The sequence below is a fragment of the Dendrobates tinctorius genome, unplaced genomic scaffold, assembly GCF_039654945.1.
Source record: "Dendrobates tinctorius isolate UK_male_01 unplaced genomic scaffold, ASM3965494v1 ptg000103l, whole genome shotgun sequence".
NCBI lineage: Eukaryota > Metazoa > Chordata > Amphibia > Anura > Dendrobatidae > Dendrobates > Dendrobates tinctorius.
This window is the reverse complement of record NW_027361771.1, coordinates 40,917,170-40,942,112: the sequence shown is the minus strand read 5'-3', so window position 1 is coordinate 40,942,112 and position 24,943 is coordinate 40,917,170. Positions and strand designations below refer to the sequence as shown.

General features: G+C 47.1%; 2 protein-coding genes across 6 annotated transcripts in view; one reads left to right on the top strand and one right to left on the bottom strand.

Annotated features, from left to right (window-relative positions):
* Positions 1-3,621, bottom strand: part of LOC141100080 (centromere protein Q-like) — a 74,450-nt gene extending 70,829 nt beyond the window's left edge. The window contains exon 1 of one of the 2 annotated variants that reach the window (XM_073588284.1): positions 3,486-3,621. Coding sequence is in view for 1 of the 2 variants with exons in the window: in XM_073588283.1 (XP_073444384.1) it covers positions 3,444-3,453 (10 nt within the window). In the remaining variant the exon portion in view is untranslated. Of the gene's footprint in view, positions 1-3,443 lie in introns of both variants that reach the window. The other variant, XM_073588283.1, reaches the window with a different exon arrangement.
* LOC141100081 (centromere protein Q-like) overlaps positions 3,414-24,943 on the top strand; it is a 67,522-nt gene continuing 45,992 nt past the window's right edge. For 3 of the 4 annotated variants that reach the window (XR_012234597.1, XR_012234596.1, XM_073588287.1), the window contains exon 1: positions 3,606-3,815. Coding sequence is in view for 2 of the 4 variants with exons in the window: in XM_073588287.1 (XP_073444388.1) it covers positions 3,747-3,815 (69 nt within the window). In the remaining 2 variants the exon portion in view is untranslated. Of the gene's footprint in view, positions 3,550-3,605; positions 3,816-24,943 lie in introns of those variants that run through there. The other variant, XM_073588285.1, reaches the window with a different exon arrangement.

Genomic DNA, 24,943 nt, shown 5'->3' with positions numbered 1-24,943 from the left:
TTTGGCAATCTTTGAGGATGTTAACGGACAGCAACATTATGGCGGATCCTCACAAAAACGGATGCAACGGACGGTGATCCGTCAATATCCGCCAATAATGGAAGTCAATGGGGAAAAAAACGGATCCTCAAAAGAAAATTGCGGATCCGTATTTTTAAAACCTGGCGGATTGTGACTGATTGTAAAAAACTGAAGTGTGAAAGAGGCCTAAGCAGGGTCTGTCTGCGTCCTCTAAGGGTCATGATTCCTTATAAGCAGGGTCTGCCAGCATCCTCTAAGGGTCGTGATTCCCTATAAGCAGGGTCTGTCAGCATCCTCTAAGGGTCATGATCCCCTATAAGCAGGGGCTGCCAGGGTCCTCTAAGGGTCACGATTCCCTGTAAGCAGGGTGTGCCAGCGTCCTCTAAGGGTCATGATCCCCTATAAGCAGGGTCTGCCAGCATCCTGTAAGGGTCATGATTCCCTATAAGCAGGGTCTGCCAGCGTCCTCTAAGGGTCGTGATCCCCTATAAGCAGGGTCTGCCAGCGTTCTCTAAGGGTCATGATTCCCTATAAACAGGGTCTGCCAGGGTCCTCTAAGGGTTATGATTCCCTATAAGCAGGGTCTGCCAGCGTCCTCTAAGGGTCATGATCCCCTATAAGCAGGGTCTGCCAGCGTCCTCTAAGGGTCATGATCCCGTATAAGCAGGGTCTGCCAGCGTCCTCTAAGGGTCGTGATCCCCTATAAGCAGGGTCTGCCAGCGTTCTCTAAGGGTCATGATCCCCTATAGGCAGGGTCTGCCAGCGTCCTCTAAGGGTCATGATCCCCTATAAGCAGGGTCTGCCAGCGTCCTCTAAGGGTCATGGTCCCCTATAAGCAGGGTCTGCCAGCATCCGCTAAGGGTCATGATCCCCTATATGCAGGGTCTGCCAGCGTCCTCTAAGGGTCATGATCCCATATAAGCAGGGTCTGCCAGCGTCCTCTAAGGGTCGTGATCCCCTATAAGCAGGGTCTGCCAGCGTTCTCTAAGGGTCATGATCCCCTATAGGCAGGGTCTGCCAGCGTCCTCTAAGGGTCATGATCGCCTATAAGCAGGGTCTGCCAGCGTCCTCTAAGAGTCATGATCCCCTATAAGCAGGGTCTGCCAGCGTCCGCTAAGGGTCATGATCCCCTATAAGCAGGGTCTGCCAGCATCCTCTAAGGGTCATGATCCCCTATAGGCAGGGTCTGCCAGCGTCCTCTAAGGGTCATGATCCCCTACAAGCATGGTCTGCCAGCATCCTGTAAGGGTCGTGATCCCCTATAAGCAGGGTCTGCCAGCATCCTCTAAGGGTCATGATTCCCTATAAGCAGGGTCTGCCAGCGTCCTCTAAGGGTTATGTGTTGTGAGTTCATTTTCCCCTTCACCATTGAGGTCTGATGAACTCCCTCTTCTGGTGAAGGAAGGTAGTGAGGCTGATTACCAAGCACCTGAGCAGGATGATGATGACTGGGTGACGGGAATTGCTGACTGAATATAAGGCAGCCGACGCCCTTCTGCCTTGCTGGTGATTTCTCTGAGGGATTCTAGGAGACCAGTCTGATTCCTGCTCCTCAAAAGCTAAGTTTTCTGCTCTGCTTTTTGCATTTGTGTTTTGGTTTTGTTTTTTCTGGATTTCTGCCATTCCCTGCTAGGGTGAGCTGAATTCCTTTTTGCTCTGTCTTCAGAAAATACCTGAGTACTGATATAGTCTTTTTGAAGCCTGGCGTCTTCAGGGCTTTTTTTCCCTATCAGTCTGTTGGCTCATGTTTTGATAGGGTTTTTGTGCGGATTGCAGACAGCAGCTTTTCTATCCTGTCCTAGTTAGCTTGGGCCCCATCATTTGCTCAGCCTATCTTTCTATCTGTGTTAGTGTTTTTTCATCTTGCTTCACCGTCATTATATGTTGGGGGCTGCCTTTTGCTTTGGGGTCTGCTCTGGGGAAGTTTAGATTTCCCTTTCTGTCTTTAGGCTATTTAGTTCTCCGGCTGTGATCGAGGGGTCTAGGGCACCGTAGGAACCCCCCACGGCTACTGCTAGTTGTTGTTGATAGATTCAGGGGTCTGCAATCCGATAGCTGCCAACTTCTCTGGTTTTCTGGACTTAGCTAGTATTTCTGTTTTTGCCTCCTACGGTGACTCATTCATAACAGTTATGATTCCCTATAAGCAGGGTCTGCCAGCGTCCTCTAAGGGTCATGATCCCCTATAAGCAGGGTCTGCCAGCGTCCGCTAAGGGTCATGATCCCCTATAAGCAGGGTCTGCCAGCGTTCTCTAAAGGTCATGATCCCCTATAAGCAGGGTCTGCCAGCGTCCGCTAAGGGTCATGATCCCCTATAAGCAGGGTCTGCCAGCGTTCTCTAAAGGTCATGATCCCCTATAAGCAGGGTCTGCCAGCGTGCGCTAAGGGTCATGATCCCCTATAAGCAGGGTCTGCCAGCATCCTGTAAGGGTCATGATCCCCTATAGGCAGGGTCTGCCAGCGTCCGCTAAGGGTCATGATCCCCTATAAGCAGGGTCTGCCAGTGTCCTCTAAGGGTCATGATTCCCTATAAGCAGGGTGTGCCAGCATCCTCTAAGGGTCATGATCCCCTATAAGCAGGGTCTGCCAGTGTCCTCTAAGGGTCATGATTCCCTATAAGCAGGGTGTGCCAGCATCCTCTAAGGGTCATGATCCCCTATAAGCAGGGTCTGCCAGCGTCCTCTAACGGTCGTGATCCCCTATAAGCAGGGTCTGCCAGCGTCCTCTAAGGGTCGTGATCCCCTATAAGCAGGGTGTGCCAGCATCCTCTGAGGGTCGTGATCCCCTATAGGCAGGGTCTGCCAGCGTCCTCTAAGGGTCGTGATCGCCTATAAGCAGGGACTGCCAGCGTCCTCTAAGGGTCATGATCCCCTATAAGCAGGGTCTGCCAGCGTCCTCTAAGGGTCATGATCCCCTATAAGCAGGGTCTGCCAGCGTCCTCTAAGGGTCATGATCCCCTATAGGCAGGGTCTGCCAGCGTCCTCTAAGGGTCGTGATCGCCTATAAGCAGGGTCTGCCAGCGTCCTCTAAGGGTCATGATCCCCTATAAGCAGGGTCTGCCAGCGTCCTCTAAGGGTCATGATCCCCTATAAGCAGGGTCTGCCAGCGTCCTCTAAGGGTCATGATCCCCTATAAGCAGGGTCTGCCAGCGTCCTCTGAGGGTCGTTGTTACTGGCCGGACGCCCCTGGAGAGAAGTGTAAGGCAGGGGTGGGGGGGGTCACTCAGAAGCCTATTCCGTATTAATAGTGCCAGCTGGTAAGATGGCCCATGAACTACTCCAGCCTGTAAATCCCTGTATACCGTATCAGACACCTCCCAAATAATAACAAATGATGGTACACAAATAATATAAATAAGAGGGAACACGCAGGTATGCAGACGCACAAGAGCCCCGCCCCAAACGTCTGACAGGCGCTCTCACAATAGTCCATCAATGTTTGGAGGACACGACACTTCGCCTTACGTCTGAGTGACCACGCCCCCTTCCTCAGCGGCGTCCCGCGGACAGTACAGCGGCGCTATTTATTGTACGTGTTGTAGCCCCTTGCACAGAACACGTGACCAGCGCTGCTTCCTCTGCGCCCGTGTGCCATAGCCTTGCTTCTGGCGGGAGGAGTCATGTGACCCCGCTCGGTCACGCCCTGTCAGGAGCTCAGTGCTCGCTCTGCAAGTAGCCCACAAAGTGATTTCTGTTTATTTTCCAGGTAACCCAACTGACAGAAAGATGGCCCCGAAACGACAAAGCACCAGAGATGCATTTGAAAGGACTGTGAAGTCGAACAGTGATACACGAGTAAGCCTTTCTCTGTTACTTCGGAAGCACATTGCTCATAAAGGTCTGCAGTACGTGAGCTCCGTGTTAGATATCAGGGCTCAGGAATGCCCCCCTACATTTAGGCCGAGTTCACACGTGGCGTTTTTTTCGCATTTCCGCGGCGGTTTTAACCGCGCGGTTTTGCCGCGAAGACGCGAAAAATAAGCATCCCATGCATTCCTATGGGATTTCGCAATGCTGTGCTAATGCTGCGGTTTTTACCGCGGAATCGCTTCGCGGTAAAAACCGCAGCATGCTCATTAATTTAGCGGAATCGCAGCGATCCCGCACCCATAGGAATGCATTGTTCCGCTTACTTCCCGCATGTGGCTGTGCACACCATGCGGAAAGTAAGGGTATGTGCACACGCTGCGGATTCTGCTGCGTTTCCGCAGCGTTTTTGGCTCTGCAGAAACGCAGCAGATTTTGCTGCGTTGTACAGTACCTTTATTTCCTATGGAAATAAAAAAAAGCTGTGCACATGCTGCGTTTTTTTCCGCGCGGTTTTGCTGCGGTTTACAATCCGCAGCATGTCAATTGTTTGGTGCAGAAACGCTGCGGTTTTACACCTCATCCATTATGAGGTGTAAAACCGCAGGGCAAAACCGCAGAAAAAACGCAGATAAGCCGCAGAAAAACCGCAGCACTTTGTCCTGCGGATTTCCTGCGGTTTTCTCTACAAAATCCGCAGAGACTAAAAACTACGTGTGCACATACCCTAAGCAGAACATATGCGGATGGTACCCACGGTCCGGAGGAGAGGAGACTGTTCTCCGGGCTTTGGGTACCATATCCCGGTAAAAAATAGAATTTAAAAATAAAAAATATTGTTATTCTCACGCTCCGAGGTCCCGCGCAGTCTTCCCGCTCCCGGTCCCAGTAATCCTTTGTGAAAATGCCCGCGATGACGTCCGTTCTCGCGGGATCGCAAAGTCTCGTCATTCGCGCGACGTCATCGCGAATTACCGTGAGACATCGCGATCCCGCGAGAACGGACGTCATCGCGGGCATTTTCGCAAAGGATTACTGGGAACGGATGCGCGGGACGTCGGAAGGTAAGAATAACACCATTTTTTATTTTTTTTTACATTTTTTACTATTGATGCCGCATAGGCAGCCTCAGTAGTAAAAAGTTGGTCACACTCGTCAAACTATGTTTGACGAGTGTGAGCAGCCTGTCAATCAGTTCTCCAAGCGATGCTACAGATCGCTTGGAAAACGCTAGCATTTTGCAAGCTAAATACGCTTGCAAAATGCTAGTTTTTCCGCGGGAAAATCGCGGGAATTTAAAATGCGATTTTCCCGCTGACTGGAATTCCGGAATTCTCGCGGTAATTTCCGCGAGAGTTCCGGTACGTGTGCACTTAGCCTTAACATTCAGGACTGTGAGAGATTGTGACAAATGATGTGCTGATCCAGCTGTAATTCTCGACAACCACAAGTTAATTATTAAGGAGAACCTATCAGCAGGTTTGGCCTCTACGCGTTATGGCCACCGCCTTTCAGGGCTGTATGCAGCATTCTATAATGCTCGAGATAAGCCCCCGATCCGACCTGCAAGAGAAGATAAAATAACTATACTCACCTGCAGGGTGGTCCGGTCAAAGGGGTGACGCAGGTCTTGGTCCGGCGCCTCCCATCTTGCGATGCCGCCCTCCAGCTTGCTTCATGGCGCCCCGTCATCTCGATCCTGCGTACGTGTACTTATCTGCCCTGTTGAGGGCAGAGTAAAGTACTATAGTGCGCAGGTGCCAGGAAAGGTCAGAGAGGCCCAACACCTGCGCACTGCAGGAATTTGCTCTGCCCTCAACAGGGAGCATGTTGTTGGGGAGCCATGAAGCAAGCAGGAGGACGGCATTGCATGAAGATGGGAGGCATCGGACCAAGACCTGCGACACCCATTGGACCAGACAGCCTCGCAGGTGAGTGTAATAAGTTATTTTTCTTCTCTTGCAGGTCAGATCGGGGGCTTATCTGCAGCATTATAGAAAGCTGTAGATAAGCCCTGAAAGGCAGTGACCGTAACTTTTATCGGACAAACCTGGTTACAGGTTCCCTTTAACCCCTTTCTGACATCCGACATACTATTCCGTCCATGTGATATGGCACAATTTGACCATGGATGGGATAGTACGTCATCGCGATCGGCCGCGCTCACGGTGGGGGCGGGGGGTTGTGCTTCCCATTGTGGCAGGGTATCAGCTGATTCTCACAGCTGATACCCAGCACTAGGTGCCGGGAGCGGTCACAGACCGCTCCCGGCACTTTAACCCGCAAAATTCTGTGATCAAACAAGATTTCAGCATTCCGGGAGCCGGCGCAGGGCTGACTGCCTTTGGATCGGAGACCCTGCGGCGTCCCGATCTTTGCTATGATGAGCGGTTGTCATCATGACAACATCCGGCTCATCAGAGCAAGGAAACTTGTTGATCGTGCTCAGTGCATGATCAGCAAGTCTCCCTGTGCCAGTGCAGCACTGACAGCTTCTATGGCAAGCAGATGTTGCTTCATCTGCATTCTATAGAAGCGATCAGCCTGCAAAAAAATGATTGTCCCATAGTGGGACAAAGTGTATAAGTTAGGAAAAAGTAAAAAAAAATTAAATTTTTGTAAAAATATTTAAAAACAAAAATAATAAAAAAATCAATATATAGTCTATCACTAAATATTTGAATGAAAAAAAATCTACACAATAAAAGTACGCATATCTGGTATCGCCGTGTCCACAACTACCCGACGTATAAACCTATCCCACTAGTTAACCCCTTTGGTGAACTCCATTAAAAAAAAAAGGCAAAAACCAATGCTTTATCATCATACCGAGGAACAAAAAGTGGAGTAACACGCCATCAAAAAGATGGATATAAATAAACATGGTGCTGCTGAAAACGTCATCTTGTCCCGCAACAAACGAGCCACGATACAACTCCATCAGTGGAGAATTAAAACAGTTACACCTCTCAGAATAAAGCAAGCGCAGCCATTCCACTTGTCCAAACTGTGATTCTTCAGGAGAATACTGTCTTTGACAAACCTGGGAGCGGTGTGCTGCTGAAGATTTATCTTGGCTGTCTTCCTAAGCTGTCTATATGGGTATGCAGGTCATGGGAAGCTGAATACAATACTTTGATATCTGTAATCTGATGTCTTATTCCAGAAAAAACGTTTTGTTTTTTTTCTCATATGTAAAAAATATCTATGGGCTGCACACTACTCTACATGATGCTCCAGAGCTTTATTTTGCATAAAGGGGGCATTACCACTGTGAGACAAATAACAAACACAGAGCAGGAGAACTGAACTTTGTCTTCTTCAAATAGATGTGCTGCTGCTCTCACAGCTCTGCTGTATTACAACGATATGGCAACCCTGTCTGCCTGGGAAATGAAAGCTAATGAAAGTGTGGATGGTAGACAGAAACGTCATTGCTATATTGCGTTCACAATTTTGGATTGCACCAAATAAACGTTTTTGGCATCTTAAACTGTATACCAACGAGTGCCGAGTCTCATGTTATTCTCATGTAAGCAGATTTTCATGCAGATCTGTGTCCAGCCCGTAGATCTTAACAGCTCATTTACGTATAAGAAAAATATACATTTCTCTGGAATAAGACTAGGAAACCATCTGACAGTCCACACCGATCTGTTGAAAAAGGATCCCTTTAGTGCATGCATTCCATCCCTATGTACACATTTTACATCAAACAATTAGGAAACACTGGGAGCTCCTTAGGACAGCATACCCCAATGTCAGTGAATTTCAACATCAATTTTTACTATGATACAAACGTCCTCCCAATATCCGAGACTCACTTGTCAGGGCCGACATTGGCACTAAGATACGTGTGTCCATGTACCCCTGCCTGCACTGCAAGCGGTGCAACAACGTACTAAAAAGTGACACCTTTTATCACCCTCATTCTGGTAAAGAAATACATATTGAAGGATTACTCCACCTGCGACTCATCCTATGTCGTTTACCTTATTAAATGTCCTTGCGGCCTACTGTACATAGGTGAAAAAACACAGCCAATAAAAGATCGGATTTCAAAGCATAAAACCACCATCCGCTGCAAAAATATATTACCATTACCACTTCATTTCATCACAAAGGGACACACCATTGCCCAGTTAAAGGAGGTGACTGTATTCATTTATTGAAGAAAAGGGAATCCTATTGGATTCACCAGTTACAAACCCTATCCCACGGGAACTTAATAGGGTGTACAATTTACAATCCTTTATTTAAGTGTATATCTCAATATTTGCACTCTGTTCTCATTATGAACATTTCATTTCATTCTGTTACAATTGTCATTTCATTGTCTTTATTACCCACTCGACGAATTTATCATATGTATGCATTACTATTGTACTGATACTTCTATCTTTTTCTACAAAGCCGCCTTTATTGATTTCCTCGCAATCTCCCTGCTTGACCTGCCCCTCTGGACCCTATGGCTTTACCCCCTGCTCGACTGACTCATAGACCTCTTTACTTATTGCACACAGCACTGTTTTTTTACCTTCTCATAGTTTTGCTCACATTGAATCAAGATGGCGCCTGGAACGCAAGCTTTTGGCTTGGTGGAACGCATAGTGACGTCACTTCCTGTGACGCACTTCCTGTTCTAGCACTAATACTTGTTCCACCTCTCTCCTACTAATAGCGTCCTAGAGATGCTTCTCACTCCAACAAGCGGTGGACACCTCGTTGTAAGCCAGGCATATTCCCCACTGACCACCACTGGTAAGACCTTTAATTTTGCACACTTAAATTTTGCTCTTAACTTGGCATTAATAAAGCACATTACCCTTCTAGGTCAGTTCCACTACTATATCATCTGGACTCATAAGAGTGCCTAGAATAATACAAGTGAGCACTTTGATTTACCCACATCTTTCTTTAGAACTTGCGCTGTTATCACTTTTCACACATTGAAATTGATTTTGCTTATATATCCCAGTTTTGTCCTTCATTGCATAAAGTGGACTCTTGAACTCTATGCTAAATGCACCATAGCCACCTGGTAGATGCCATACATAAGACATTATTTCCCATGTGCCTGTAGTGACTCACCATAGTCAAAGTGGCATATTTGTTCTTTCAGGGTCAGCATTCTGACTGACCACTTACTGGTACCTCTTGAAGGAATATCTATTAACTAACGGTATGTTGGCTTATTCCACATACTTACCCTGAGTTAATTCACTATTACTGAGATTATCTACTCATACTTCTAGATCATTCATCATCCACCATATTGGACACCACAAGCATTGAGCAGTCGGGTAGGTATCCCTGTTCTCTTCCTCTCCCTATCCTCATTTACCCCTCTTCCTACCTATGTCAATACACTTTTGTATTTAATTTTGATGCACGTTATATCGATTATTGCTTTCAGTTTATATTTGATCTCATGCTTTTTTCCTGAATTTCTTTGAGGAAATATATTATGTATAATTGTTTACTTTGACACGTCTATTGCAGTACTTTGATGAAGGTCCATTTTGGGACCGAAACGTTGTGTTTTGGACTGCATTAAAATTACAGTTCACTAAGTTGAGTGCCAAGTTTTCTTTATATACTATTTGACGGGTTGCGATACTACTTGAGCACCACTCACAGCTGTGCCGATATATAATTTCTATATGAACTCGTAATGACCTGGAGAATCATAATGGCAGGTCAGTTTTAGCATTTATTGAACCCAGCAAAAAAGCCAAACAAAAAACAAGTGTGGAATTGCACTTTTTTTGGAATTTCACCGCACTTGGAATTTTTTTCCCATTTTTGAATACACAACATGCTAAAACCAATGGTATGTTCAAAAGTACAACTAGTCCCGCAAAAAATAAGCCCTCACATGGCCATATTGACGGAAAAATAAAAAAGTTACGGCTCTGGAAAGAAGGGGAGTGAAAAACGCAAAACCGAAAAAAGCTCCGGTCATGAAGGGGTTAAAGAGAACAAGAACTTGCACCACACAAAATTCTCCCTTATACATTACATTTATGCAATTTGTGACGTATGGGATTTCACTCAGAAGTAGTGTATAATAAAGAGAACTGAAGGTAGAAAGTCTCACAAACAACCAGCAATTAAAGATGACTTCAGTGCAGATCTGACAAGGCATCACAAGGAAGGACACTCCATAATTTATACCCATGCAATCTAGATTTCAGGCAATCACTGCCTGCAAAGTATTTGCATCCATATATTAAAATAATAAACATGATTTTAATTTACAATTGCTAGTTTGTACAATTAGAGTAACTACTCCTTGTAAAAAAGTAGTCACTGTTAATAAATTCTTAATTTATGTAAAACCCTTGAATTAAAGGTGATGACCTATGCATCACATCTTAAAATCTGTCACTGTCCAAATACTTCTATGAGGTGACATTTATGAAAGCCATCTATGCTCTGTTGGTTTAGTTTATCAGTCTGCTAGTGCTCTGATGTGAGCTGGAAAAACGCTTTTGCTGTTTCAAATGTGTGTCATGTTGGTTTGCTGTTATTTTTACACCAGTTAAAATCTTACTAACATATTAATCCCTCCAGTGTTTGTACGATGCAGAAAACAATGACTGCAGAATGGGGCTCTGTGTGTTAAAATTATCAGGACAAATTAATTAATTTAAAGGTAACCTGTTGGAGGACACATGCTACCCCATTCATCTGCAGCAGGTATCAGACACTGGCTGAATGATTTCAATCACGTTTGACTGAAATGTCACGTTTACAGAAAAACATACTTTAACCCCTTCCCGACCTTTGACATCACGTAGGCGTCATGAAAGTCGGTGCTAATCCGACCCATGACGCCTATGTGGCGTCATGAATTGATAGCCCCCCTGCGGGTCGGGTGACCGGGGTCACGGAAAGGTCACCCGACCCGCACACAGAGGACCCTTTGTAGTTCCCCCCAGGAGGGGTGGCTTAGCCCCCACGTGCCTACGATCGCTCTGATTGGCTGTTAAAAGTGAACCAGCCAATCGGAGCGATTTGTAATATTTCACCAATGAAATTTGGTGAAATATTACAATCCAGCCATGGCCAATGCTGCAATAACATCTACCATGGCTGGAGACCGAGATCCGCCCCCCCCCACACCAACTGGCAGGGGGGATCGGCCACCGACGGACGGCAGCAGTGTGTCGGGCCGTCGCCATCCGCTTCCCCCCACCTTCCGATTTCCCCCCCCCCCCCCCCCCCGGTACCTCATATGTCCCTCTGGCTGTCCCACCGTCCCAGATCATGGGCGCCGCCATCTTGGAAAATGGCAGGCACATGCGCAGTGCGCCTGACGGAATCTGTCGCCTGCAGATTCATTTTTTCATTTTGAGCACTGTGATAAACTCTCACAGTGATCAAAATTAAAAAAAAGTAAATACAGACACCCTTTATCACCCCCATAGGTAGGCACAAATAATAAAGTAAAAAAAATATTTTTATTTTTCCATTTGGGTTAGAATTGGGGTTAGGGTTGGAATTAGGGTTAAGATTAGGGGTGGGTTGGGATTAGGGTTAGGCTTGTGGTTAGGGTTAGGGGTGTGTTGTGGTTACGGTTATGATTAGGGTTAGGGGTGTGTTGGGGTAAGGGTTGGAGTTAGAATTGAGGGGTTTCCACTGTTTAGGCACATCACGGGGTCTCCAAACGCGACATGGCGCCACCATTTATTCCAGCCAATTTTGCGTTCAAAAAGTCAAACAGTGCTTCCTCCATTCCGAGCCCCGACATGTACCCAAACAGTGGTTCCCCCAACATATGGGGTATCGGTGTACACAGGTCAAATTGCACAACTACTTTTGTGTTCCAATTTCTCCTTTTACCCTTGTGAAAATAAAAAATTGCGGGATAAAAAATCATTTTTTGAGGGGGAAAAAATTATTTTTTATTTTCACGGCTCTGCGTTATACACTTCTCACTATGGATCTAGATAAGTTCCTTAGGGGGTCTCATTTCGAAAATGGGGTCATTTGTGGGGGAGCTTCAAAGTTTAGGCACACAGGGGCTCTCCAAACAAGACATGATGTCCGATAACGATTGGAGCTAATTTTCCATTCAAAAAGTCAAATGGCGCTCCTTCCCTTCTGAGCCCTGTCGTGCGCCCAAACAGTGGTTCCCCCGCACATATGGGGTACCAGCGTACTCAGGACAAACTGGACAACATCTTTTGTGGTCCAATTTATCCTGTTACCCTTGGGAAAATAAAATCATTTTTGAGGAAAAAAATGATTTTTTATTTTCATGGATCTGCGTTTATAAACTTCTGTGAAGCACTTGGGGGTTCAAAGTGCTCACTACACATCTAGATAAGCTCCTTGGGGGGTCTAGTTTCCAAAATGGGGTCACTTGTGGGGGGCACATCAGGGACTCTGCAAACGCAACATGACGCCCGCAGAACATTCCATCAAAGTCTGAATTTTAAAATGGCGCTCTGTTATGAGCTCATTTTCTGCTCCACCAGTTGAGAGTTCTCCTTCCGTTCTCCCTCTGGTGGTGACAGGAGGTAGTGAGGTTGGTTTAAGTGGTAGTGATCTGCCACCTGATGAGAAGGATAACGATTGGATCTCTGGAGTATCAGACTGAATATAAGACAGCCGACGCCCTATCCTAGTGCTGGTGATTCAGTCTGCTTCTCAGGTCTTGGACTTCAGCTCTCTTCCAGTCTTCTTAAGTTAAGTTTGTTTTTTGCTAATGTTCACACTTGCGCTTGTTGGTTAATTCAGTTTCTTGTGTGGTCAGCTTGCCCCTGCTGGGGCTATGCTGAACTTCCACTCCTATTTATCTGTATTTGCCAATTTGCCTTTTTGTCCCTTATTAGATTGGCCTCTTTTTGCTATGTTTCAGAATATTTCAGAGTGCTGATATAGTGGGAGAAGTCTAGTGACTTCAGGGTTAATTTTGCTATCAGACGTGTTGGACATTATTTTTGATAGGGTTTTTTGGCAGATTGCAGACAGTGGCTTTCCTTTCCTGTCCTTTCTAGTTAGTCGGGCCCCATCGTTTGCTCAGCCTATTTTCCTGCCTGTGTTTGTGTTTTCATCTTGTTTCACCGTCAATACATGTGTGGGGGGCTGTCTTTTCCTTTGGGGTCTGCTCTGGGGCAGTTAGTTTTCCCTTTTCTTGCTTTAGGTTTATGTAGTCCTCCGGCGGTGACGAGGCGTCTAGGAACAATGTAGGAACGCTCCACTGCTACTGTTAGTTGTGTGGTTAAGATCAGGGATTTGCAATCTGCATAGTGACCAACCTCTCTGGTTTTCTGGGACTTAGCTTTTTGTTGTTCCTCCTCGGTGACCCATTCAAAACAGAATCACCAGCCATACCGCAGATTCTAGGGTACTCAAAAGCAGGGAAAGATTGTTTAAGGGAAAAGGAAAAGAAAAAAAAAAAGTGTCAGAATTTTTTTTTTTTTTTTGGTATATTTTTTTCTCTTTTTTTTTTCTGGGGCCGTAGGAGGATTTTTTTTTTTTTTTTTTTCTAATGGAGATTAAGCAATTGCCTGATCGTGTGGAGCAACTTGCTGCTGAAGTGCACCACCTACCTCATTCAGTCACATGCTGCTGAACCTAAGATTCCTACTCCTGATATGTTTTCTGGGGATCGGTCTAAATTTTTGAATTTTAACAATAATTGTAAATTCTTGCCCTGAAGCCTAATAAATCGGGGAGCTCTGTGCAGCAGGTTAAAATTGTCATCTCCTTGCTGCGCGGCGATCCCCAGGATTGGGCTTTTTCTCTGACACCTGAAAATCCTATTTTGACTAATGTGGATGCATTTTTTTCAAGCCTTGGGGTTGTTGTATGATGAACCTAATACTGTTGATCAAGCTGAGAGAACACTGTTGGCATTAGACCAGGGTCAGGATCCTGCAGAGTTGTACTGTCAAAAATTCCGAAAGTGGGCAGTCCTTACTACATGGAATGATAGTGCATTGGCGGCTCTCTTTCGGAAAGGTTTGTCAGAGACCGTAAAAGATGTTATGGTGGGATTTCCTGTTCCTTCTGGTCTGGATGGCTCTATGTCATTAGCCATTCAAGTTGATCGGCGTTTACGTGAACGTAAAACTACACGGGAGGCGCTGCCACTTTTTGAACAAACGTCTGAACCTATGCAATGTGATGGGGTTTTGTCTAGGGCGCAACGTCGGGAGTTTAGAAGGCGCAATAAGCTGTGTTTTTTCTGTGGAGATGCCTCTCGTACTTTTTCTGTCTGCCCTAAACGAGAGAAATGTTTTGCACACACATTTGCTGTGGGCAGTATACAACCTAAGTTCCTTTTGGCAATTACTCTGATCTGCTTCTTGTCCACATTTTCCACTAAGGCTTTTGTGGATTCAGTAGCAGCTCTGAATCTGATGGATTTGGACTTTGCTAAACGTTGTGGTTTGTCCATGACGCCTCTGCAGATGCCCATTCCTTTGAGGGGTATTGATGCCACTCCTTTGGCGGAGAATAAACCTCAGTTTTGGATCCAGGTGATAATGCGAGTTGCCCCAGACCACCAAGAAAATTGTAAATGTTTGGTGCTGCATAATTTGCATGATACTATTGTTCTGGGGTTCCCCTGGTTGCAAACTCATAACCCAGTTTTGGATTGGAAATCTGTCTCTGTGGTGAGTTGGGGTTGTCAGTGTGTTCTTAGGGACGCTCCTGTTTTCTCCACCTCTCCTCAGTCTCATGATGTTCCTGATTATCTGGCTGATTTCTCTGATGTATTTAGTCAGAGTAAGTCTGCGTCTTTGCTTCCTCATAGGAGTTATGACTGTGCAATTGACTTGATGCCTGGGTGTAAATTTCCCAAGGATCGGCTTTTCAACTTATCTGTACCCGAACATGATGCTATGCGATCCTATATTAAGGAGTCGTTGGAGAAGGGTCATATTAGACCATCCTCGTCACCTTTAGGTGCTGGGTTTTTTTTTGTGGCCAAGAAAGATGGTTCATTAAGACCGTGTATTGATTATCGTTCCCTTAACAAGATGACGGTTAAATATCAGTACCCGTTACCTCTGATATCTGATTTATTCTCCAGAGTTAAGAGTGCCTGCTGGTTTACTAAGCTTGACCTCAGGGGGGCGTATAATCTTATTCACATCAAGCACGGGGATGAATGGAAGACGGTGTTTAATACTCCGGAGGGACATTTTGAGTACCTGATGATGCCTTTTGGGCTCTCTAATGCCCCTTCTGTCTTCCAGTCCTTTATGAATGATATTTTCCGAGACTTTGTGGATAAGTTTTTGATCATCTATCTGGATGATATTTTGATCTTTTCTAGTGATTGGGATTCCCATGTGGAACATGTCCGGACTGTGTTCCGGATTTTGAGGGAGAATTCCCTGTTTGTTAAGGGATCGAAGTGCCTGTTTGGTGTACAGAGGATTTCATTTTTGGGATTTATCTTGTCTCCAACGACTATTGAAATGGACCCGGCCAAGGTACATGCCATTTATGATTGGGTTCAGCCTACTTCTTTGAAGGCTCTCCAGAAGTTTTTGGGTTTTTCTAATTTCTATCGTAAATTTATAGGTAATTTTTCTAGTATTGTCAAACCACTGACTGATCTGACCAAGAAGGGAGCTGTTGTGCTGAATTGGTCTCCTGAGGCTGTCTCAGCATTTCAGGAGCTTAAGCGGAGATTTACTTCAGCTCCAGTTTTACGGCAACCTGATGTCTCACTTCCATTTCAAGTGGAGGTGGACGCTTCTGAGATTGGTGCAGGAGCTGTTTTGTCCCAAAAAGATCCTGTGACTTCTAAGATGAATCCCTGTGCCTTCTTTTCTCGAAAGTTTTCCCCATCTGAAAGCAACTATGACGTGGGGAATCGGGAATTGTTGGCCATGAAATGGGCATTTGAGGAGTGGAGACATTGGTTGGAGGGAGCTAGACATCAATTTGTGGTCCTCACCGATCACAAGAATTTGATTTATCTGGAGTCGGCCAAACGCTTGAATCCTTGACAGGCTAGATGGGCCTTGATTTTCACACGTTTTAATTTTGTGGTCTCTTTTCTTCCGGGCACTAAGAATGTTAAGGCAGACGCCCTTTCTAGTAGTTTCTTTGCTGATTCTCTTAATGTTACCGAACCTACTACTATTCTAGGTGAGGGGGTAGTTCTTTCTGCCATTTCGCCCGATTTGAGACGCGCCCTGGAGGAATTTCAGGAGGACAAACCTGAGCGTTGCCCTATGGGAAGATTGTATGTTCCTGACCAGTGGAGAAAGAGAGTGATGTCTGAAGTCCATTGCTCCGCATTGGCTGGTCTCCGGGTATTTTTGGTACCAGAGATTTGGTGAGTCGGTCGTTTTGGTGGCCTGCCTTATCTCGTGATGTCAGGAATTTTGTACAGTCCTGTGGGACTTGTTCTCGGTCTAAACCCTGTTCTCGTTCTAGTGGGTTGCTGATGCCCCTGCCGGTGACCAAGAGGCCATGGACCCATATCTCAGTGGATTTTATTTCTGATCTTCCTGTCTCTCAGAGAATGACTGTTATCTGGGTGATTTGTGATAGATTTTCGAAGATGGTCCATCTTGTACCACTCCCAAAGTTGCCATCTTCCACTGAGTTGGTACCCTTTTTACAACAGGTGGTTCGGTTACACGGGATTCCTGAGAACATTGTGTCCGATAGAGGGGTCCAGTTTGTTTCCAGATTCTGGAAAGCCTTTTGTTCCAATCTGGGAATTCGGTTATCCTTCTCCGTGTTTCATCCCCAGACCAATGGGCAGACTGAGAGAACAAACCAGACCCTGGAGTCTTATTTAAGATGTTTTATATCTGCTGATCAAGATGATTGGGTCTCATTTTTGCCATTGGCCGAATTTGCGCTGAACAATAGAGCTAGTTCTGCCACTTTGATGTCCCCCTTTTTCTGTAATTTTGGGTTTCATCCTCGATTCTCTTCAGGGCAAGTGGAACCTTCGTCCTGCCCAGGTGTGGACACTGTGGTTGTGAGAATGCAGCAGATATGGGACAAAGTGGTGGATAAGGTGTCACTCTCTCAGGGAAAGGCCCAGCGTTTTTCCAACTGGCATAGGACCATTGGTCCCCGGTTTAAAGTGGGTGATATGGTTTGGTTGTCGTCTAAGAATATTCCTATGAAGGTTGCATCTCCAAAATTTAAGCCCAGATTTATTGGACCTTATAAGATTTTGGAGATTCTTAATCCTGTTTCTTTTCGATTGGCTCTTCCAGTTACGTTCAAAATCCATAAAGTATTTCACAAGTCACTGTTGAAAAGGTTTGTTGAGCCAGTAGTTCCTGTGGCGGCACCTCCTGACCCTGTATTGGTTAAAGGCAAGGTGGAATATGAGGTAGAGAAAATATTGGATTCTCGTTTGGTTAGACGGAGACACCAGTATTTGGTCAAATGGAAGGGTTATGGCCAGGAGGATAATTCTTGGGTCTCTGCCTCTGATATTCATGCCAATAAATTGGTTCGTGCTTTTCACCGGGCCCATCCTGATTAGCCTGGTGGCATGGATGAGGGTTCGGTGACCCCTCCTCAAGGGGGGGTACTGTTATGAGCTCATTTTCTGCTCCACCAGTTGAGAGTTCTCCTTCCGTTCTCCCTCTGGTGGTGACAGGAGGTAGTGAGGTTGGTTTAAGTGGTAGTGATCTGCCACCTGATGAGAAGGATAACGATTGGATCTCTGGAGTATCAGACTGGATATAAGACAGCCGACGCCCTATCCTAGTGCTGGTGATTCAGTCTGCTTCTCAGGTCTTGGACTTCAGCTCTCTTCCAGTCTTCTTAAGTTAAGTTTGTTTTTTGCTAATGTTCACACTTGCGCTTGTTGGTCAATTCAGTTTCTTGTGTGGTCAGCCAGCCCCTGCTGGGGCTATGCTGAATTTCCACTCCTATTTATCTGTATTTGCGAATTTGCCTTTTTTTGTCCCTTATTAGATTGGCCTCTTTTTGCTCTGTTTCAGAATATTTCAGAGTGCTGATATAGTGGGAGAAGTCTAGTGACTTCAGGGTTAATTTTGCTATCAGACGTGTTGGACATTATTTTTGATAGGGTTTTTTGGCAGATTGCAGACAGTGGCTTTCCTTTCCTGTCCTTTCTAGTTAGTCGGGCCCCATCGTTTGCTCAGCCTATTTTCCTGCCTGTGTTTGTGTTTTCATCTTACTTCACCGTCAATACATGTGTGGGGGGCTGTCTTTTCCTTTGGGGTCTGCTCTGGGGCAGTTAGTTTTCCCTTTTCTTGCTTTAGGTTTATGTAGTCCTCCGGTGGTGACAAGGCGTCTAGGAACAACGTAGGAACGCTCCACTGCTACTGTTACCGTAGTTGTGTGGTTAAGATCAGGGATCTGCAATCTGCATAGTGACCAACCTCTCTGGTTTTCTGGGACTTAGCTTTTTGTTGTTCCTCCTCGGTGACCCATTCATAACAGCGCTCCTTCCCTTCTGAGCTCTCCCATGCTCCCAAACAGTGGTCCTCCCCCACATATGGGGTATCGGTGTACTCAGGACAAATTGCACAACAACTTTTGTGGTCCAATTTCTCCTGTTAGCCTTGTGAAAATAAAAAATAGCGGGCTAAAAAATCATTTTTGAGGAAAAAAAATGATTTTGTTATTTTCACTGCTCTGCGTTAAAAACTTCTGTGAAGCACTTGGGGGATCAAAGTGCTCACCATACATCTAGATAAGTTCCTTGGGGAGTCTAGTTTCCAAAATGGGGTCACCTGTGGGGGAGCTCCAATGTTTAGGCACACAGGGGCTCTCCAAACGCGACATGGTATCCTCTAATGATTGGAGCTAATTTTCCAGGATGTCCCTCCTGACAGCACCAGGGAGGACATCCCTCGCCTCCTTGCAGGGACAGGAAGAGCACACAAGAGGTTAAAAGTCTCTATCCCCATTCCCTCAGTGTTTCTTCCTGTCCATGCATGGAGGGACGCACAAGAGGAGTCGGCTTACCGGAGGGGTCCAGGGGGATCGGGCTGCCCTGCCAATCCTTCCTCCTGTGAAGCGTTGCTGAAACCCTCCTGGGTGGGGGTCCCTCAGCCGCAGAGACCAGGGGAGGATGAGCCCCCTGGGTAGAGTTGCTTCCTCCCGCAGCGGAGGCTCTCGGCTCCGACGCCGGCAGCAGCGCGGGGACCGGAAGTCGCGTGCAGAGAGACCGCGACGCACTTCCGGTGACGTCAGAGTGCCGAAAATACAGGCCACCGGCGGGCGCTCTGAAGGAGCAGAGCGCAGTATCAGCGAGACAGGTAGCACCCTCCTGTCCTGACCTCGCTGAGGCTCTCAACAGTGATGGAGAACCAGGGCAGAATCGACCCGGATGGGGAAAAGGCACAACCGACAGCGCCCATTCCCACGACCAAACAGGCGGAGAAAGACCCAGGGAAGCCCAATAAGTGTCCCGTATGCAGAGTTAAGCTCCCCAGCAAGCAAAAGAAGTTGCTGTGTGACACTTGGACGGCCAAAGTAATGAAAGGCGAACAGCCGTCCCTCCTATCGGAGATAAGATTGCTGATTCGAGAGGAGGTCCAGGCTTCCGTGGCCACCTTGTCCCAGCCACTGCCAGCCAGTCCAGGCCCCAGTGCTAAGCGAACCAGACAAGATGGAGCTTAGTTCGGAGGAAGGTTCATACTCCTCGGAGTCGGATCAGGAAGAAGGTGAGCTGGGCACTAGCGAACCGGAGTATGGGAAAAGAAACCTTTTTTTCCTCGGATGATACAGATAATCTGGCTCAGGCGGTCAGAGACATAATGCAGATTGAGGAGGTCCAGAAACCTCAGTCCAGGCAGGACATGATGTTTTGGGGCCTTTGGGCGCAGAGGAAAGTAGTATTTCCAGTGAACAACCATGTGCGAGCTATGGCCTTGGAGGAATGGGAGGAGGCGGAAAAACGTCTCGTGATATCCCGGGACTTTAAGAGACGGCTCCCCTTTGACCACAAGGACATTAAAGAATGGGAGGTAGTTCCCAAGATTGATGTCCCTGTGGCAAAAGTAGCCAAGAAAACAACGATCCCTTTTGAGGACGCGTCTAGTCTGAGGGACCCCATGGATAGGAAGGCGGAAAACCTACTAAGGCGGGCCTGGGAAACATTAGCAGCCTTAATTAAAACAAACGTAGCAGCTACTTCGGTAGCAAGGTCTATGTGTTTATGGTTGAGCCAATTAGAGGAACATTTTAACTAATAAAACCCCAAGGGAGAAAATTATAGATTCTCTTCCGATCATGAAGTCAGCCACAGCCTTCCTAGCCGATGCATCGGTGGAATCTGTTAGAATTGCCGCCCGGAATGGCTCTTTGTCAAATTCGGCACGCAGAGCCATCTGGTTAAAGACGTGGACGGGGGACGAAGCCTCTAAAAACAAGCTCTGTGCCCTTCCCTTCTCTGGGTTAAAAGTCTTTGGCCCAGCATTGGATGATATATTGGAAAAAGCATCCGATGTAAAGAAAGGGTTCCCTGAGGAAAGGATACCTAGGGACCAGCCCTTTCGTAGACCCGGGTAATATAGAAGGCAGCAGTACTATAGGTACCAGGGGAGCTCTCAGAGGGGTTCCTACGGTAGCACCCACTCTAGAGCTGGAAGATCTAGAGCCCCCCTTCTGGATCACGTACTAGATCCAGGAGAACATGACTGTACCAACATAGGGGGTCAACTCAGAGAATTCAGTTCCCAGTGGTCTCAGATCACAAAAAATCAGTGGGTACTGAGGACAATAGCAGAGGGTTACCAAATAGAATTTTCATCCCTTCCCCCCGAAAGGTCCATTTCTCCCCGCAGGATAAAAGACGACTCCCAGATGTGGGTCGACGTGACAGAACTGGCAAACTTAGGGGTGGTAATTCCGGTTCCCCGGGCAGAAATTGGGGCGGGCCACTATTCGTCCCTATTTGCCATCGCAAAGCCATCCGGAGAATCCCGTACCATTATAAATCTGAAACCCTTAAATGCCTGGGTCACGTACAAAAAATTCAGAATGGAGTCAATCAGATCCACAGTCCATTTCATAGACAAGAATGCCCTGATGTGTACCCTGGACCTGAAAAGTGCCTACTATCAGGTGCCAATTCACCCAATGTCACAGAGATTCCTGAGGTTTTCAATTTCAGTGTCTTCCTTTTGGTCTGGCCTCGGCGCCTCGAGTCTTCACGAAGCTAATCGCGGAAGTGGTGGCGTTCCTAAGAAATCGCGGAATAATCATCATTCCATACCTAGACGACTTCCTCCTGGTGGCGAGATCGGCAGAAGAACTACGGCGACACAAGGAGAAAGACAATAGAGGTTCCTGGACTGGATCATAAACAAAGAAAAATCGAACCTAGTACCAGAAAGAAGAAAGATTTTTTTGGGGGTACTACTGGATTCCAGAAGCAGAACTTTCTTACCACCAGAAAAACAGACAAGGATACGGGACAGCATGAAGGAACTTCAAAAAGGCCGCGTTTCCATCAGAATAGCCATGCGCGCTCTGGGCCTCATGACATCCTGCATCCCTTGTGTCCGATGGGCACAGTTCCATGCGAGAACCCTTCAAAAAGAAGTAATGGCAGCCTGGGATCGTCACCAGACCACCCTAGACAAGAAAATGGCCTTGTCTCCAGCAGTAAAAAGATCCCTGGTGTGGTGGATGCAGCGACAAAACCTAAGGAAAGGTGTCCCCTGGATCACCTCCCCATGCGTCATAACCACTACGGACGCCAGCAAATGGGGCTGGGGGGCTCATCTAGAAGGCAGAATTCTTCAGGGAGAATGGCTGGCAAACATGCGGTCCACCTCCTGCAACTACAAGGAACTTTACGCCACATGGGAGGCCCTAAGAAGAAATCAGGACAAACTAAGAAATCAACACGTCAAGATTCTATCGGACAATGTGACGGCGGTTTCCTTCCTCCGGCATCAAGGAGGAACAAGGCATTGGGCACTCCAGGACCTGGCAAAAAATATCTTTTCCTGGGCAGAAAATACGGTTCTGTCAGTAACAGCCGTCCATCTCGAAGGGTCGCAAAACACAGTGGCAGATTATTTAAGCAGGCAGAAGATCTGTCCCACGGAGTGGCAGCTGAACACAGAGATCTTTCAGAACTTATGCCAGCGCTGGGGAAGACCGCAGATAGACCTCTTCGCAACCAGAAAGAATATGAAGACGTACAGGTTTTTCTCTCTGAATCCGTTGGACAATCCAGAAGGGGTAGACGCCCTAAGCCAAAAGTGGGGGCAGACTCTCTCATATGCATTTCCCCCGATAGATCTCATTCCAGCCATCCTCAGGAAGATTCAGGAGGATCAGGCAAGAGTGCTACTGATAGCACCTTATTGGCCGAAAAGGAGCTGGTTTCCACTCCTGGGGAGTATAGCAGAAGATTGACCACTCCTGCTTCCACAGAGGGAAGACATCACCAAGATCCAGGGAGACTTCACCTGTCAGCCTGGATCCTGAACGGCAGATCCTGAGGGCTCGAGGTCTGTCAGACCAGGTCATATCCACTATTCAGGTCAGCAGAAAACCCGTAACTTCTGCGATATACCACAAAATTTGGAAAAGATTCTGTCTGGATTGTGGCAGGCCCGACTCAGCGGAAGGAAAGCCAGACATCCCAAAGATACTGGATTTTCTTCAGGCAGGCTTTAATAATTTGGAAAAGATTCTGTCTGGATTGTGGCAGGCCCGACTCAGCAGAAGGAAAGCCAGACATCCCAAAGATACTGGATTTTCTTCAGGCAGGCTTTAATAAAGGACTTAGGCCTAGCACGCTGAAGGTCCAGATCTCGGCATTAAGCGCCTTTCTGGACTACCCCTTGGCCTCCCATCCCTGGGTAATAAGATTTATCAGGGCAACTCAGAGGTTATGTCCCACAGTCAGGAGATCAGTCCCCCCCATGGGATCTTAGTCTTGTCCTCCGGTCTCTTTGCTCAGATCCCTTTATCCAGAGTCAGGAGATGTCCATCTCACATCGAACCATGAAGGTAGCATTCTTAGTGGCGATCACCACTGCAAAACGGATAAGTGAGATACAGGCGCTATCTATCCGAGACCCATATCTCCGAATCTGGGAGGATCAAATAATCATGAGATTAGACCCCACCTTTTTGCCCAAAGTTGTCAGTCCAAAATTTAAACCAGGAAATAATTTTACCTTCCTTTTGTGAGAACCCCTCAAATGACAAAGAAAGAGCCCTGCACGAATTAGACGTACGCCAGGCAGTTATTGATTACATCAGGGCCACGCAGGGTTGGAGACCGGACCATAACCTATTTTTACTCTTTGGGGGGAAAACAAAGGGAGAAAAGCCTCAAAAGCTTCCATCGCGAGATGGATAACATCCCTAATCAGTTTAGCCTATGTCTCTCAGGGGGTTCCTCCCCCAGAAGGGTTAAAAGCTCACTCAACACGAGCTTTCAGTTTCCTGGGCGGAAAGAGCAGGGGCTTCAGTAAACCAAATCTGTAGGGCCGCAACCTGGTCCAGGTTGGACACATTCTGTAAGCATTACAAAATAGATGTGTTAACTAACCAACAGACTGCTTTCGGGAGAATGGTTCTCCAGGTAGTCATCCCACCCTAAGGGGATACTTTGGTATTCTCCCTGGTGCTGTCAGGAGGGACGTCCTGGAAAATAGGCATTAGACCTACCGGTAATTATGTTTCCAGGAGTCCATCCTAACAGCACGGTTAGTTCCCTTCCCGAATTAATGATGTCATATGTCGTAATATGATTCTGTAAATAAAGTGTTCAGTTGCATCATCCACGGTGTGGTACTCATGGAAACATAATTACCGGTAGGTCTAATGCCTATTTTCCATTCAAAAAGTCAAATGGTGCTCCTTGCCTTCCGGGCCCTGCCATGCGCCCAAACAGTGGTTTATGACCACATATGAGGTATGGGTGTACTCAGGAGAAATTGCCCAACAAATTTTAGGATCCATTTTATCCTGTTGCCCATGTAAAAATAAAAAAACTGAGGCGAAAAGAAAATTTTTGTGAAAAAAAAGTCTTGTTTTTTACGGATCAATTTGTGAAGCACCTGAGGGTTCAAAGTGCTCACTATGCATCTAGATAAGTTCCTTGGAGGGTCTAGTTTCCAAAATTTGGTCAATTGTGGGGGGTGCTCCAATGTTTAGGCACACGATTGGAGCTAATTTTCCATTCAAAAAGTCAAATGGCGCTCCTTCCCTTCTGAGCCCTGCTGTGCGCACAAACAGTGGTTTATGACCACATATGAGGTATCGGTGTACTCAGGAGAAATTGCCCAACAAATTTCAGGATCCATTTTATCCTGTTGCCCATGTGAAAATGAAAAAATTGATGCTAAAAGAAAATTTTTGTTGGAAAAATTAAAATGTCCATTTTTTACTCTTCGCCACGACAGCACCCACTGGAGGTATCGGATTCGCCCATTTGGAACAGGAAACCCTACAGGAAAGATAAAAGGGGCGGTCCGCCTTTCCTCCTCAGTTTTTGGTTTCCTGTTCCAAATGGAGCAGGATCCTGCAGGATCTTACCTGGGCCATGCATCCGCCTGTGCGGTCTCTTCGGGAACGGCAGGGGCTGCGGTCCGGAAGCAGCATCGGGGGAGACTCCGTTTGACGGCTCCCCCCTCGTCTGGTGGCATAGTGGTAATGGCCGGGTCCGGGGAGGGCCGCCCGGTCTTACCAGGGAGCGGGCCGGTCTGGCATCCGGGGGATCCCCCCCCCCCATCGGTGGGGGTATAGCGTGGATGGTGAGGCCATGAGCGCGCGAGCCGCGCGTGTCAGTAGCGGTGGCGCGGGAGCGGGCCGGCGCCCGACGCTCCTATACCCCGGAGGTAATGGTTGAACTTCCGGGGTAAGATGGCGATGACGCGGCGCATGCGCCCTGTGACAGGGCGACTTCCGGGGGTACGATAAGTGTATAGATAAAACAGCGCTGCAGCGCTGCAACGTTGGAACCATGTCGTCCCCCGCAGAGTCGCAGACCCCAGCAGGGGATTCAGCTGGGGGCAACTCCACCAGGGACCGCAGCGCCAGGACAGAGACTGCCCGCAGGAGCGAGGCAGCAGAAACCCGATCCAAACCGTCTCAGCCATCCGAACCGGTATTAAGCTTCACTGGGTGAGTGTGCAAAGTATATGCTCTACCTATTAAGCTAA